Raw genomic sequence first — 15646 nt, 5'->3', positions numbered from 1 at the left:
CGTTGTCAATAGGACCCAATTTGGTACCCAGAACGGACGTCCCTTGCTGAGATGGGTCTTCTGCAACCACCAGGCAAGGGACAGGCGAACCTCTGGGGTGAGCACTATCGTCTGGGACTTTAGAGACTGAGGCAGCCCATTCCACTTGGACAGGATCAGGTGCTGCAGAGGTCTGGAGTGAAACTGGGCATATTCCACCATGTCGAACACCGACACCATGGAGCCCAGTAACCTCATCGCCGAGTGTAGAGACACCCGGCGGCTGTGCAGACAACTGCGCACCCTCGACTGTAAAGCAGAGATCTTTTCCTCTGTCACAAAGATCCTTTGCTGTCCCGAGTCCAATAAGGCTCCGAGGTGCAGAATCCGCCGAGACGGGATTAGAGTGGACTTCTGCCAGTTTATTAACCAGCCGTGCCGTTGCAGCAGCGCAATGGTCAGGTCCAAGTGGCGTAGAAGGAGCTCTGGAGATCCTGCCACTAATAACAGGTCGTCCAAGTACGGCAACATGCGGACTCCCTGCAGCCGCAGAGAAGCCGCCATGACCGCCATCACCTTGGTGAACACACGCGGTGCTGTCGCCAGGCCAAAAGGTAACGCCCGAAACTAAAAGTGGTCGCTGCGGATTGCAAACCTGAGGAACTGTTGATGGCGCAAAAGAATAGGGACATGCAGGTAAGCGTCCTGTATGTCCAATGACACCATGTAGTCCCCAGGTTCCAGCGCCAGAATGATGGACCGTAGGGTCTCCATCCGAAACTTTGGCACCCGCAAAGACTTGTTGAGAGCTTTGAGGTTGAGAATCGGACAATACGACCCATTGGGTTTCTGCACCAAAAAAAGATTTGAATAGAAACCCTGGCCCCTCTGGGAGAATGGAACAGGCACTATAACTCCAGCCTGGAGCATAGTGTGCAAGACCTTCCGCAGCTCCGTGGCCTTGTTCCGGTCTGATGGTAGACCCGTGGTGAAGAATCGAGCCGGGGGTCTGTGCCGGAACGAGAGGGCGTACCTGTGGGAGACCACCTCGAGAACCCAAGTGTCTGTCGTGGTGACCGACCAACACCGGGTGAACTGCAGCAGGCGGCCTCCCACTTTGGGATCCCCCAACGGGAGGCCTGGACCGTCAGGCCGCAGGCTTGTCATCAGGCTTAGGGGCCTGACGTCTGGTACTCCATGCCTGCTTCCGGGGCTTGGCCGATTTTTTGGGGCCAGCCTGTCGGGGAAAAGACTGTGGTTTGGGCCTGCCCTGGGCCCTATAAGACCGAAAGGACGATGGTCCTGAACCAGAAGGAGCCGCGGCCGACGGGAGACATGCCGATTTGGCTGCCGCCAGCGTGGCCACAATCTTGTCCAGATCTGGACCGAAGAGAACTTCTCCGTTAAAGGGCAACGCCTCCAAACCCTTTTTGGAGTCAGCGTCCGCCTTCCAGGATCGCAACCACAAGGTGTGACTAGCAGCCACCGCTGAAGAAATTCGAGACACCAGGGTACTAATGTCTAAGGCCGCCTCATTGATATAAGTGGCCGAATCACGGAGATTACCAATCAACTCCGTTTGTTCGGCCGGACAGTCGGAATCAAAGGACGCCTCCAATGAATCCGCCCAGCGCTCCATCGCTCTGGCAACCCAGCAAATGGCCATAGCCGGCCGCGCTGCCCCCCCCTCCCCCGCAAGGGAATAAGCGGACTTCAGGCAGATCTCCACCTTACGGTCCGTAGCATCCTTAAGGGAGGACATGGATGGCATCGGCAATGTGGCACTACGGACAAGACGGGTCACGTGAGAATCCACCTGTGGAGGGGATTCCCACTTAGCAAAATAATTATCCGCGAATGGATAAGCCACTGCCAGGCGCCTCTGCGGCTAGTATCGCTTGCCAGGCTGTTTCCACGCCTCCTCTAAATGGTCCATTAACTGACCCGAAAGAGGAAAGACTGTGGCATCGCCCTTCACATCCTTAAAAAAGGCATACTTGGTTTTAGCAGCTGGGGGAACTTCGTCGTCAATCACCAAGGCTGTGCGGACCGCCCGAATAAGTCCAGGAATATATACTTTGGACTTAGCATCAGCGTCCTTAGTATGGAGAGGTTCCTGATCGTAAGGATCCAGAATCTCCCATCATCAGACGTCCCTTCGTCATCCTCATAAGGAGCCGACAGAGACGCCACCGGCCATTTATGTGGCCGCATCACAGTCTCCCCTTGCAACACATCCGACAAGTGCTGTACAGAACTCGTCAGGGAGTTAACCCACGCCAGCTCCTGAGAAACCGGGAGAGGGGAAATAAGGAGACTGTGGGGTACCACCAATTGTCTTGGGAAAACCTGCATGGGAGACGACACCACTGACTGCTGGGACAAACCCATCTGTGTAAACGCGGGCTGCGGAGCTAACTGGCCCACTAAGGTTGTAAGCGCCTGAGCGAAACAAGCCCAGGGCGGCTCCTGTACCGATGCTGTAACCGTAATAGGAAGCGCCATCGACAAACACTGCCGGCAGAGGCCCTCCGCGCTACCCTCCCCCTCCGCTAAAGGTACTTTACACGTAGTACACTGTAGCCGGAGAGGAAAATCACTTTCAGACATGATGGTACTAAGTATGTGACCCCTCTCACCAATTGTATTTTAAAGAGGTGAAAGACCACCCTGCAGCACCGCACCGCAAGGACTTAGCAGAAAGAACAGGGACAGTAATAAAGCTGACAGTTAGAATAGAAGATACAGGCAGCAGCGCTAGCAGTCACATACAATGCAAAGAAAATCAATTCCTGCACTAACCAGCGCTGATCACTCAACTACACAGACACAGGGTCTGGTAGGACACAGCGCTGCATACACAGACCTGACCACAGCGGAGGAGAGGTATGCGGGGGGACCCAGACCAAGATGCTTCCTTCCAGGCTTCCAGCAGCGTTCACCAAGCGTTCAGGAAGATGGCCGCCGAGGAGCAGAGAGGAGGCTGGCCTGGGGGAGGAGCGCTTCCACAGGGCCAGTCGGCAGAGTGCAGAGAGGGCTGTGTGCAGCGGGGGAGGCGCCGGCTGTGAGACAGGGAAAGCGCGCTCCCCTGGCATGCATTTAACCCCCGGGACGCCGCGGCGCTACCGCTCTGCTGCGGTCCGCTGTCACAGGGGGGGTAGTGGAAGCGCAGGTTCTTACCTGGCTCCACGCTGCAGCCAGTCCCCAGGGAGCCCCCTGCCTGGGGACTCTGGACCATGTAACAGCGGGGACCCACCTCGGGACCCCGCTGCTTACCTTGCTGTCCCCCTTGAATCCGGCCATGGTCCGAACATCTGGGGTCACCGCTAGCTGTGACCCCAGATGCTCACCAGCATCCCCGGATCGGTACCGGCGTTCTGGTACCGGCGGTGGTGAAGGTAAGACAGCATGGACGTCAGGACTGACTGTCCATGCTGTACATCCAGATGTGCAGCCACAGCTGCATAGGAGAAAGCTTCAGGGGCTCTTCTTAGCCCCCACTCCAACAGGTGCACCCGACTCCGGCCGTTCACCAAACTAAACTGAGATGCCTTGGCTCGGGGGCGGGGTATAGGAGGGGGACCCTAGTGCATCCTGGGAGGCTGAAAGCTTAACTCTATGGTGCCCGATGACTGACGTCACACCTATACCCCAAGGTATCCTGTGGATACCCTATGGACCCTGAAGTAGAAAAATGTAAATAAAGAAAGTACTTTCTGGTAATCATCATCTGCGGTCACAGGACGTCTGTACCGGCAGTCGCTGTAAATTTAACGAGGAGAATGCCACAGGTAGTGCGGCCAAAGTACGAGGTGCAATATTAATGTAATTTAGTATATACATATCTTAGGCAATGTGCGCCAAAATGTGTTAAGCCCCTTAACAGGGAAAGCTAAAGTCTTACAGATTAACCGACCCCATTTTATTATCTCGCTAAGAAACAAAGGGAAAAAAACAACACACATTTCTAACAAGCTTTACATGTCAATGAGAAAAGTAATATTCTCCGGCTTCTCACCTGTCGGGAATTCCGAGCCTCTTAACACTTCTGTAAACGGATAACGTATTGGCCACATGTCGATAATTGAACCAGAATCGAGACGTACAAACCTTGAAAAGATTTAAAAAATATATATATATTAAATTCTCACAGACGTGGCGCTTAATTATCTGACTGTGTAACTGAACCAACTCTGTTTAATCCAACGAAAATGCTTAAATAACTTTAGATTAAAAAGCAGATTTCAGAATAATAAGAATAAAGTATACAGTCTACTCAGGGGCGCTGAATATTCCAGGACAGGTTGTAATCATTTATTATTAATGAAAGTGAATGATTCTAATTGATCAGGGGGCCTTTTATAGAAAGCAATGCTGAAGGAGTATGTGGAAAGATACGCATCGAATACGCGCAGTCGCTAGAGTAACGGTAGCCACACGCGCTGTTCAATGTATTGCAGCCCGTATTGGGTAATAAGATGATACTATAGTATGTGTTACCTGATAATAACCCATTCAGATCATCAGAGGCGAAACTAGACATTTGGTAATGGGTGGTCCCAGTTCTAACCCCTCACTAGAACTTATGTCACCTTTAGTGTTGCAATTAAAGGGTTTTTTTTTTGTTTGTTTTTTAAGAGGCAGTGTATTCTGCAAAAATGGGCGTGGCTAAGTGTCACGAGGGGCGTGGTCACTTGAAATGGGGGCGTGTCATCATGACACTCCACAATAGTGTCCCCGATTCACATTACGCCACACAGTAGTACCCCCTTATTCACTTTATGCCACACATTAGTTCCCTTCACTCACTCTGTCACACAATAGTGCCTCATCCACATTATGACACAGTAATGCCCCTTATTCACATTATGCCAGCCACAGTATAGCCCCTTACTCCTCTATTCCTCTTCTGTCCTTCGGTAAGCCCCATCCCTTTGGGTTCCTGGGAAAAGAAACCCTGGTTTTCCCTCCGGTCGATGGCGGACATCTTTAAGTAGCCTTCTATGGGGCAGCCATTTTCTGTTATCCCCTGCTACTCAGAAAGATCTCTCCTGGCTGGCAGCCACAGGGCTACCAGCAGCACAGAATGGCCGGGGGGGGGGGGGCAAGTGAATGGGCGGCGGAGGCTAATGGGTGATCCAGAGCAACCCCCAGCTCCCCCCCACAACACCCCTTAGTTTTGCCTACATAGATCATTACCTGGCATGTTGATAAATGCAATCCAAAAACGATCAGCCTTTGCACAGTCTTTTGACCTCCACACCGCCCCCATCATATCAAAAGAGAAATGTGTGATTCGCTTTCCCAGTACCAGCGCCAAACAGCAGCAACGCACGTGTGGCCAACATAACATCGGCCTAATTATTAAAACAATATACATAGCTGTGCAAAGGTTTTAGGCAGGTTTTGAAAAGATGCTGCAAAGTATTGCTGCCCATCCATTACACGATGCGGTGACAACGACACGATTACGATGCCGTCGTCTCCCGCGGGATGAAGTGCATACACTAGACGTTCAGTGTATGCAGATCAATCATCCCCGAACATGGCAACCTGACGGCGGTTGTCATGTTCGGGCGATGACGGATGTTAAAAACGACCAGCTGGCGCACGCATCGCTGGTCGTTTTTAACCTTTTACTGCCCGATTTGCGTGCGATTACCAAGCGATGGAGCGATAACGACCGTCGTTATCGCTCCATTGCTAGGTTTAATCGCCTAGTGGATGTTTATAGTTTATTTTTATCATTAAGTGAATGAACAGAATAAAGATCTTGTGACCACACTTTGCCATCAAAACAGCATCAATTCTTCTAGCTACACTTGCACAAAGGCAGGGATTTTGTAGGACTATAGTCAGGTGTGTGATATACCAAACATACCAAACAGGTGATAACGATCATCATTTTCATTACCTGAAACAGAAACAGCTATGTAGGAGGCTTAAAACTGGGTGAGGTACAGCCAAACTCTGCTACAAAGGTGAAGTTATGAAAGCCAGTTTCATGTCACAAGTCATACACCATGGCAAGACTAAGCACAGCAACAAGACACAAGGTAGTTATACTGCATCAGCAAGGTCTCTCCCAGGCAAATATTTCAAAGCAGACTGATGTTTAAGATCTTTTGAAGAAGCACAAAGAAACGGGCAACATTGAGGACCGTAGACGCAGTGGTCGGCCAAGTAAACTTTGTGCATCTGATGAAAGACACATCACGCTTACTTCCCTTCGAAATCAGAAGATGTCCAGCAGAGCCATCAGCTCAGAACTGGCAGAAGCCAGTGGGACCCAGATACACCCATCTACTGTTCGGAGAAGTCTGGCCAGAAGTGGTCTTCATGGAAAAATTGGGGCCGCAAAGCCATATCTTGGACATGGAAAAAAGACCAAATGACTCAACTATGCACGAAAATATAGGAACTTGGGTGCAGAAAAATGTCAGCAGGTTCTCTGGACTGATGAGTCACAATGTGAATTTGGCTTTAACAGAAGCAGTTTGTGTGCCGAGGGGCTGGTGAGCGATACAATAAAGAGTGTCTGCAGACAACAGTGAAGCTTGGTGGAGGTTCTTTGCAAGTTTGGGGCTGCATTTCAGTAAATGGAGTTGGGGATTTGGTCAGGATTGTGTCCTTAATGCTGAGAAATACAGGCAGGTACTTATCCATCATACGATACCATCAGGGAGGCATCCGATTGGCTCCAAATGTATTCTGCAGCAGAATAATGACCCCAAACATACAGCCAATGTCATTAAGAACTATCTTCAGCGTAAAGAAGAACAATGAGGACTGGAAGTGATGACATGGCCCACATAGCCCTGATCTCAACATCATCAAATCTGTCTGGGATTACATGAAGAGACAGAAGGATGTAAGCAGCCTACATCCACAGATCGGTGGTTAGTTCTCTAAGATGTTTGGAACAACCTCCCTGTCGAGTTCCTTCAAAAACTGTGTGCAAGTGTACCCAGAAGAATTGATGCTGTTTTGAAGGCAAAGGGTGGTCACACCAAATATTGATTTGATTTAGATTTCTCTACTGTTCATTGATTTTGCATTTTGTTAATTGATAAAAAAAAATATTAACACTTCTATTTTTGAAAGCATTCTTACTTTGCAGCATTTTTTCCATACCTGCCTAAAACTTTTGCACAGTACTGTACATACTACACAACATCATTTAAATATTTAGTGACAATAATATTATTTAATAATAATTCTTTCTCTAACAAGAGATATGGTAAGAACTTACCTTTGTTATCTCTGTTTCTACAAAGTCCGTAGGGTCCACAGGGTTGACCTTGGGGTATAGGTTGGGAACCAAATCCGGGCACCACGCAGTTAAAGCTTTTAGCTCCCAGGATGCACTGGGTCCACTCTCCCTATAACCCCGCCCCCAAGCCAGAGGCACCTGAGTTTGTAAGTAACCAAAGGCCAGAGGAGGAAAGAAAGAGAGAGAAGACTGGAACACTCAACCATACTCACAGAGAAGGAGACGGGAAACCGGTGACCAGTAACACAGCCCATATGAAGCCAGGTACGTCAGGGCGGGCGCCCTGTGGACCCTATGGACTTTGTAGAAACAGAGATAACAAAGATAAGTTCTTACCACATCTCTTGTTTTCTACTTCAGGGTCAATAGGAGGTCCACAGGGTTGACCTTGCGGATGTCCCAAAGCAGTACAACTAAGGGCGGGGATGCTCCTGTGCTGAGGAGAATCCGTCGCCCAAAGGAAGCATCCTGAGAGGCAAAGGAAACCAATGCATAGAACCTTAAAAAGGTGTGGACAGAAGACCACGTGGCCACCTAGCAAGGCAGAACAGCCGAGGCGCCACAGCGAGCCGCCCACAGCCCAAGTAGAATAGGTATCAACCAAAACAGAAAGGCCTATCCTATGTGTAGGCCCCTGAGATAGTGATACGAAGTCATCTAGCCAATGTCAAATTATTGGCCGGCCATCCTTTCCTGTGAAGTCCAAAGACCACAAATAAGAAGTCTGATTTCCTGAAGGAACTTGAACGGATCACATAAATCCGGAGAGGCCGGACCGCAGTCAATGAGGCCACACCAGCCGAGAGGACTGGTGACTGAAATGTCAGTACCATAAGTTCCAGAATAATATGGAACTTAAAAACCAGTCTAGGTAGACACACAGGGCGAGTGCAACTCACATACCTGACATGGTGGACTAACCAGAAGAGGGAGCCACCTGAGAACGCTACCAATTCCGACACTCTCCTGGCGGATGCAAACGCCATAAAAGAGAGAGAGAGACTAAGCTATAGACCATGTAACGGTTAGCAACGCTAGTGGGTCAAATGAAGGTCCCAGGAGGGCACAAAGAACCACTACTAAATCCCAAGGAGCCCCTAAGGGATATAAAAGGAGGCATAATCCAGAAACAACACCCTGAAGGATGAACCAGATACCAGAGAGTGGAGCAATTTCACATCCGAACCACACTGACAGTGTAGAGATCCGCACTGTCAGGAAGGCCAGGCGGAGGGCGAGACCCAAGCCAGCTGGAAGGAATGCCAGAACTTCTGAAAATCCTAATCACCGGAGGATCATAGCGACAGGTACGATACCATAACAATTATGTATGTCACAGTCTGTGGTAGATCCCAGCAAAAGCTGGCCCATGCGCTCCAAACAATTCAAAGATGACAGAGCCAGGAAAGCCTCAGGACCACAGTAGGGATGCAGTCAAAGACAAACTATCCAGGTCCAAGGAAAAACAAGGACCCTGAGACCACAGGTCCGGATAGTGAAGCAGCAAAAACGGAGCATCGATGGGAAGACTCCGAAAATCCAAGTAGCAGTGACATCTGGAGCTACCAGAAGGAAAGCACCTCCGTCTCGAATGAAACTTCCGAAGACCTCGAGGAAGAAGCAAGACCAGAGGACACAGGTACCCAAAGTGGAAGGTCCACTTCACTGACAAAGTCATTGAAGGTTGCTTCAGTACTTCTAGAGCTGGACGCTAACACCGGTAGTTAGGGATAGAGTCAGAAGGCCATGAGGATCTCCTCAGGGAGGCCCCCTCTGCTCACTAGGAGTTGAAAACTCTCTTGGAGAAAAGACTAGTCCTTGGGATGCACGTCATGACGGCTGAGTAAGCCCGCTTCTCAATGGAGAGCTCCCGAAATGAACACTGCAGAGATGCCCAGGAGGACACCCTCGGACTATGTAAGAACGTGTGACATTCTTGTCATTGCTACCAAACAACCAGTGTCTCCTATGTAAAGAAAAGGGATAGATATACACTGACAGGTGAGAGAAAAGCAGACAGTCAGCACTAGCATAAGTCACATACAATGCAGACCAATTTTTATATATATATATATATATATATATATATATACATATACATACATACACACACAGTGGGGTTTTGGTTCATGAATTGATCAATGCATTTAAGCTTGCAGCCCACTTTACTGCAAGTCCCTACTCTATTGCTCAGAATTATGACATGGAACTAGCCATCACATTAGTGTTAAACTCAGGGTATGCTATCAAGGTTTAAAGCTCACAGCAACTTTGCTTTTAAATGTGAGACAGTCACCAAGCACACCTGTTGCAAAGCACCTAGGAAAACAGCTGACACAAGTTAGATAACTAGTTAGAAGGGGTGCATGAGAAAATGTGATCACAAAAATTATAATTATAAAATAATAAACAAAAAGCACTACTCCACGGCACTCACTAGATTAGTGCTTATATATATATATATATATATATATATATATACACATATACAATCACAGATGGCCTGGCACTCCCAATATCACATAAATATTATATCTGCTGCCGGTGCTCTCACGAATTCTTAGGATACAGATAGCCAAGGTGCGGTACTCGCGGCATAATCTCAATGGATAAACGATACGTGACACACAGTTAGTCAACGTTTCAGTTCTTTACTGAACTTTTTTCAAGATCTTGAAAAAAGTTCAGTAAAGAACTGAAACGTTGACTAACTGTGTGTCACGAATCGTTTATCCATTGAGATTATGCCACGAGTGCCGCACCTTGGCTATCTGTATGTATATATATATATATATATATATATATATATTATATACACACAAACACACGAACATGACATATAATATACTGCACAGTATCGCTACATTCAACTGCACAGATTCAGTGTCTGGGATGGCTACAGCGCTGTGTACACTGACCTGACGGTGAGGTACGCAGGGGGACTGGACCAACTGCCATCTCCGGAGATTTCTGCTGCACCACAGAGAAAATGGCCGCTGGAGACCTCAGAGGAAGCGTGGCCCACAGAGGAAGCAGCTCAGCGACGCCAGACTATAGACACTGAAAGGCGCGCTGAGCTGAGGGGAGGAGCCGCTACAACAGGGAAGGCTTCCTCCCCTGGCCGGCTATTAAACCCCGGGACGCCGACTCCCAGCGCCGATCGTTAAGTCCCTGGTGGTCTAGTGGACACGCGGGGTATGGGGGGGCCCGCCTCCACTGCCGGCGCCTCCGGTCTGTCCCCAGAGACCGGAGGCATCGGACTGCATTTGGAAATGCGCGGATCACTGCAAGCGGTGACCCGCGACCTTACCTGCTCCCTGACGATCCGGCAGCAGTCCTGGGCGCCCACAGAGTCTGGCTAGTACAGACTCTGGGGTCCCGCTGAGATCCTCAGATCTGTACTGGCGCCTCAGCGCCAGCGGGGTGACGGAGCGGCAGCTTGGACGTCCTATGGACAGTCTGACGCTGGCGCTCGGAAGAGTCCAAAAGTAAAATAAAAATGTGAACTCAAAAAATAAAATAAGCTTAGGGGCTGCTAATCAGCCCCCCTGCCTAAACGGCGACCCAACTCCGTCCGGGCACCAACTTAAACTGAGGTGCCTGTGGCTTGGGGGTGGGGTTATAGGGATAGTGGACCCAGTGCATCCTGGGAGCTAAAAGCTTTAACTGTGTGGTGCCCGGATTTGGTTCCCAATCTATACCCCAAGGTCAACCCTGTGGACCCCCTATGGACCCTGAAGTAGAAAGCACCTTTCTCCCAATAGGACTCAAAGGGGTCGATCCTATTAACCGCAATGATCTCGCCGGCGCGAATCATCATGGCAATGGCCGTACTTTAAAGGAGCCTGGACTCTCGGAATTTTAATTGCAGCCCCATAGGGCTGCAAGTAAAATTCTGCAAATTCAGGTTCAGAGTGGGCCGTGAAGGGTGTGAGGTGGCGGTCCGTTGCTGGAGTTTTAACGCCGTGGCAATGGCAACTCGCACCCTTCGTGGCTAATTGGATTGATTCCAAAGTGCTTTACACTGGCATATGAAAAAAAAAAAACACTTTGCAGAATAGAGAAGCATTTGGGTTGTATTTCTTTAGGAAATAAAGAGGCATTAATGAAATGCGAGAGTAACAGGTCATTGAGTCTGTTTTTAAAGGATTCTAGCCTGGTGGCCACTCGCACTTCCCGAGTTCCATAGAGTCAAAGTTAGAGTCACAAAGCTAAAAATTTGACCCCAAAATGAAGTGTGGGATACTGTAGGTACTGTCAATAGTCCATCTGCAGATGAAAGTAAGCGAGCAGGGCAGTAAGGAATCAGAAGCTCTGTCAGGTACCTAGGACCCTAGTATGAATGCCTAAGAAAGTCAGTAAGCCAATCTTGAAATGGAAAAGGTGCCCTGATAATGACACAATTCTGCAACCATTATTCCAATGGCAGTAACCCCGAGTAAATCAATTAAACAACGCTCAGTAGGTGGCTGGTAATTGCCATGATTCCAACAGAGGCCCTGATTCAGAGCCGGACGCTCTGACAGAGTGTCTTTTTTTTTTTTTTTTTGTTAATAGAGCGGCCTCCTGTGGGTGGTTGCCACCCACAGCTAATGCGAGCGGCCAGGATGATGGTCGCGATCCATCGCGACCATCGGGCGTGCGACGAGACCCTTGTGGTAGGGTCTCGTGGCCGCAAGCCCAACAGAGCCGAAAGCTCTCCCACTGACATCACTTGTGATGTCAGTAGGGCCACCCCAAACGGTAGGCGTTCCCACCAAAGGGGGCGTGCTGTCACTCAACATCGACAGCACGCCCCTTTTGGTGCGAGACCCGGAGCGACGGATTGTCCGTCGCTATCCGGGTCTCACGCATGCGCACGATGGAGCCGGCTCCGTCGTGCACATGCGCTCTGGGCCACCATCGATCCGGTTGCGATCTCTCAGCACTTGCGACCGGGTCTGAATCAGGCCCAGAGCTCAGTTTTCCAGAACCGGCTTCTCCGCTAGGCCATGTCTAGGACAGCAGCCTGAGCCAGCGAACGCCCACCAACAACAGTAACGGTCTATGCAAACATATACTCATGTGAAAAAGAAAAGTACATCCTTTTTCAAATCTTGGTCACTCTTTTTCACATGACCATCTGCAGTGATCGTCATTGACCTAATAGCCATCAGTGCCAATCTTCCCTAAAGAAAATATCGGACAAACTAAGTAAATAAATAAAAAATGTATGGGATTGACGCTAATAAAACGACCCACGAATGGAAGAGTTACAAAACAATATATGGTAAAAAGGTGAGGCCCTGCACATTGTCACCCAACACACAATAACAATATTCCAGAACAAATAGATTAGATTCAAAACAAAAATATTGACACAGCACTGAAGCAAAACAATACAAAGTAAATAAATAAAACACATGAAAGCTAAACATGAAAAGCCGCCCTGGAAATATTTTCCGGCAATTAGGAAACAATTTTACTTCAACTGTGATCCAAACCAGGAATACAACAATATACTCTGTGCATCAGTTACAATTATACACACAAAGCAGCTCTATGTCGTACCAAACGGCAACAAATAAACAACTAGGCCTGAAGGAGAGACAGAAAGACGTAAAGATGTATCATTCTGGAGAACGGAAATGTACGAGATTAATTTTGCCCATCTAATGATGGGAGGCGGCACCTTTTATCCATCTTAGGCAAATTAATATGTGAACCAGCGCCGGGTACACACTAGATGATATGTCATCCGATCCAACCGGATCAGACGACATATCGGGCACATCGTCTAGTGTGTACCCGCTATGGCGCCGACGTTGCACGCTCCCTCGTGTCGTCAGTGACACAAGTGAGTGTGCAACGTCAGGAGGCCCGACAGGCGACATCGTAAGCGAGGGCCATCCTGTCGACTGCAGCTTACATCTGCCCATTTGTTTCCATGATGCAATAAAGATTGGGTGCCCAATGGAGAAATTCAATTGTTGCTGTGCTCGCGCGAGAACTGCCAACACAGACATTTCTGCTAGCTGCCTCCTGAGGCGGAGAGCAGAAATCCGTACACGCTGAGAGCTACCGTATGTCATGACTGTTTCCGGATTACTTGTATGAGTGAGTGTCTGTGTCCGCTGTATTTGTACCCTGCATCTGTCAGCTCTCTATTATAAAGATGTAGGTGACTGGAGAACATTTAAGGGCCACTATCTGGAACAGTGTACCAAAGGTGGCCACCAAAAGCTCAAAACTACCACAACACCAATGTAGTGACTTCTTAAAAATAAAAAAAAGTTAAAGATGGGAACACTGTATGTGCTCCAGTACAGATAATACAATCATCATGCAGCAAATGTGAAGAGACAAACTCTTAAATGCAATAAACTTGCTTGTAAGACGAAATAACTCATGTTGTCCTATAGCAGTCACACTTTCATCAGCAGAACGCTACACCTAGGAAAACATATTATGCTGCTGCAACTATAGTAACACATACAAGTGTACCGCTAGCCAACGCGCAACATGCTAGCAGCCCGGTGTAAAAAGTAACTGTAACCCATAGCGACCAGACAACTACTTTCATTTGTAATTTTCTAAGCTGAAGAATAAATAAGACAGACTCCGGTTGCTGTGGGAACCAGCTCCAATTTTTCAACTATATCTCCCCAAGTCTCATATATTGTGATTATTACTATTATTTTTTTTAAAGCATTTTATTATAGGTAAAGAAAGAGAAGGCAAATACTTACCAACACTGCCCAATTATTCGTGTGTCCACTTCTGAAGAAATGTTCAGCTTTATTCTGCAAATTAAGGAGCAACACCGTAAGCATGGATTATATAACGTGACTTCTGATTATAGTACATTAGATGTATGCATTTTATCATTCAAGTTGGAAAAGAGTGTGAAAGATTAATATCATCCGCAATTACAATTAAAGGCTTTAAACCTACACATTATATAGGACACACCTCATTATTACACACGTCCTGAATATTTTACATACATCTACTATGTGTGACATATCTATTATCACATGCTATATTATAAATGGATAGCATACACTGCAACACGTAGGGGGGAGACCACCGGAGCGGTATGCAGTCTGGAAGCCAGCGGACCTAATACCGACAGCCAGCTTCCCGACTGTCATATCCCGGCAAGGGTCTAAAGACAGGCGTCGATATGCCGACGCCTGTCAGACATACGCCGGGTGCCCGATAACCCGATGGAAGGGGTGCCGAGCGCGGATAGCCGCGGGGGAGGAGAGGGTTAGGTTTAGGGTTCCCGGGGGGGACTTAGGGCTAGGCACCCCTCCCCCAGGCGGTTAGGTTTAGGCTAGGGGAAGGGGGGGTTAGCGTTAGGCACCCCTGGGGGGAACTTAGGGATAGGCACCCCCCCGGGGGACTTAGGTTTAGGCAGCGGGAAAGGGGGGGGTTAGGCACTTAGAGGAGGGATTAGGGTTAGGCACCCCTAAGGGAGGGTTAGGGGGTAGAAATAGGTTAGTAGATACTTACCTTTGATGATTGGGATTTCCTCCTCTGCCGGGATGCCAACATCAGGGTACAGTAAATGGCAGGAAAATTTGCAACGCAAGCTGCCCCATAGAATACACACACACACATATATATATATATATATATATATATATATATATATATATACACACACACACCACACATATATATATCTAGAAAGAAGCTGACCACGTTACAGGCAGAGCAGACTACCTCCGTGTAACTCATTTGCACACACACAGCTCAACAGTACATGACTGACATGGTCACACACAGAGGGTGACATACAATGGTGACCACCAGACAAGGGCAGGGAAGCAGTGACACACACTGCGTGCACATAGCACTAATATGCATCAGAATAATATATAGTTATAAAAGTCACCTCCGCATACTGAGCGCTGGCTCCCAGCACTAACAGCGCAGCACAGACCACCAGCCGGCTGCAGCCCCTGAGCGCCGCCATCTCCACTGAGGGCAGGAACCGTCACCGCCACAGCCGAGCTTCCGCGTCACGTGTCGCCGGGGAGCCCCGCCCCGCACTGCCTGTCCATAACCTGGGCGGAGGCGCAGTGTATGCTGGGATATGTACGGTCCTCTCCAGGGTCCTGCAGGAGCATGGGAGCAACATCACATTACATTACAGTGTCAGTGGTCATAGATGTCTTTCTGCCACATCCTCCTTCTATGGATATTTCATGTGGCATCTAGTTATATATTTATTTATAGATATATACTCATTTATATATTTATATTTTCATTTAATTATAGACATACTGTATATTCATTGTAGAAGCTGGATAATTGGCTGAGACAAGATCAGCTTAAAATTAGATCGAAATGACGCCATCTTGCGACTGGCCGCAAGACACCATCTTGAAAATGCGATCTACAAGA

At 48.4% G+C, this 15646-nt stretch overlaps 1 protein-coding gene across 1 annotated transcript in view; it reads right to left on the bottom strand.

The window, feature by feature from the left end:
• Positions 1–15298, bottom strand: part of PIGK (phosphatidylinositol glycan anchor biosynthesis class K) — a 180379-nt gene extending 165081 nt beyond the window's left edge. Inside the window, exons 1-3 of the mRNA XM_088450070.1 lie at positions 15135–15298; positions 13981–14034; positions 3998–4089 (exon numbers count right to left, since the gene is read on the bottom strand). Coding sequence (XP_088306196.1) covers positions 3998–4089; positions 13981–14034; positions 15135–15215 — 227 coding nt within the window. The 5' untranslated portion in view covers positions 15216–15298. The remainder of the gene's footprint in view (positions 1–3997; positions 4090–13980; positions 14035–15134) is intronic.
• Between the last annotated feature and the right edge of the window lie 348 nt (positions 15299–15646).

This window comes from Taudactylus pleione, unplaced genomic scaffold (assembly GCF_031769625.1).
Source record: "Taudactylus pleione unplaced genomic scaffold, aTauple2 ptg000506l, whole genome shotgun sequence".
In the NCBI taxonomy this organism is placed as follows: Eukaryota; Metazoa; Chordata; class Amphibia; order Anura; family Myobatrachidae; genus Taudactylus; species Taudactylus pleione.
Note: the sequence above shows the minus strand (reverse complement) of the source record. Positions and strands in the feature narration are given on the sequence as shown.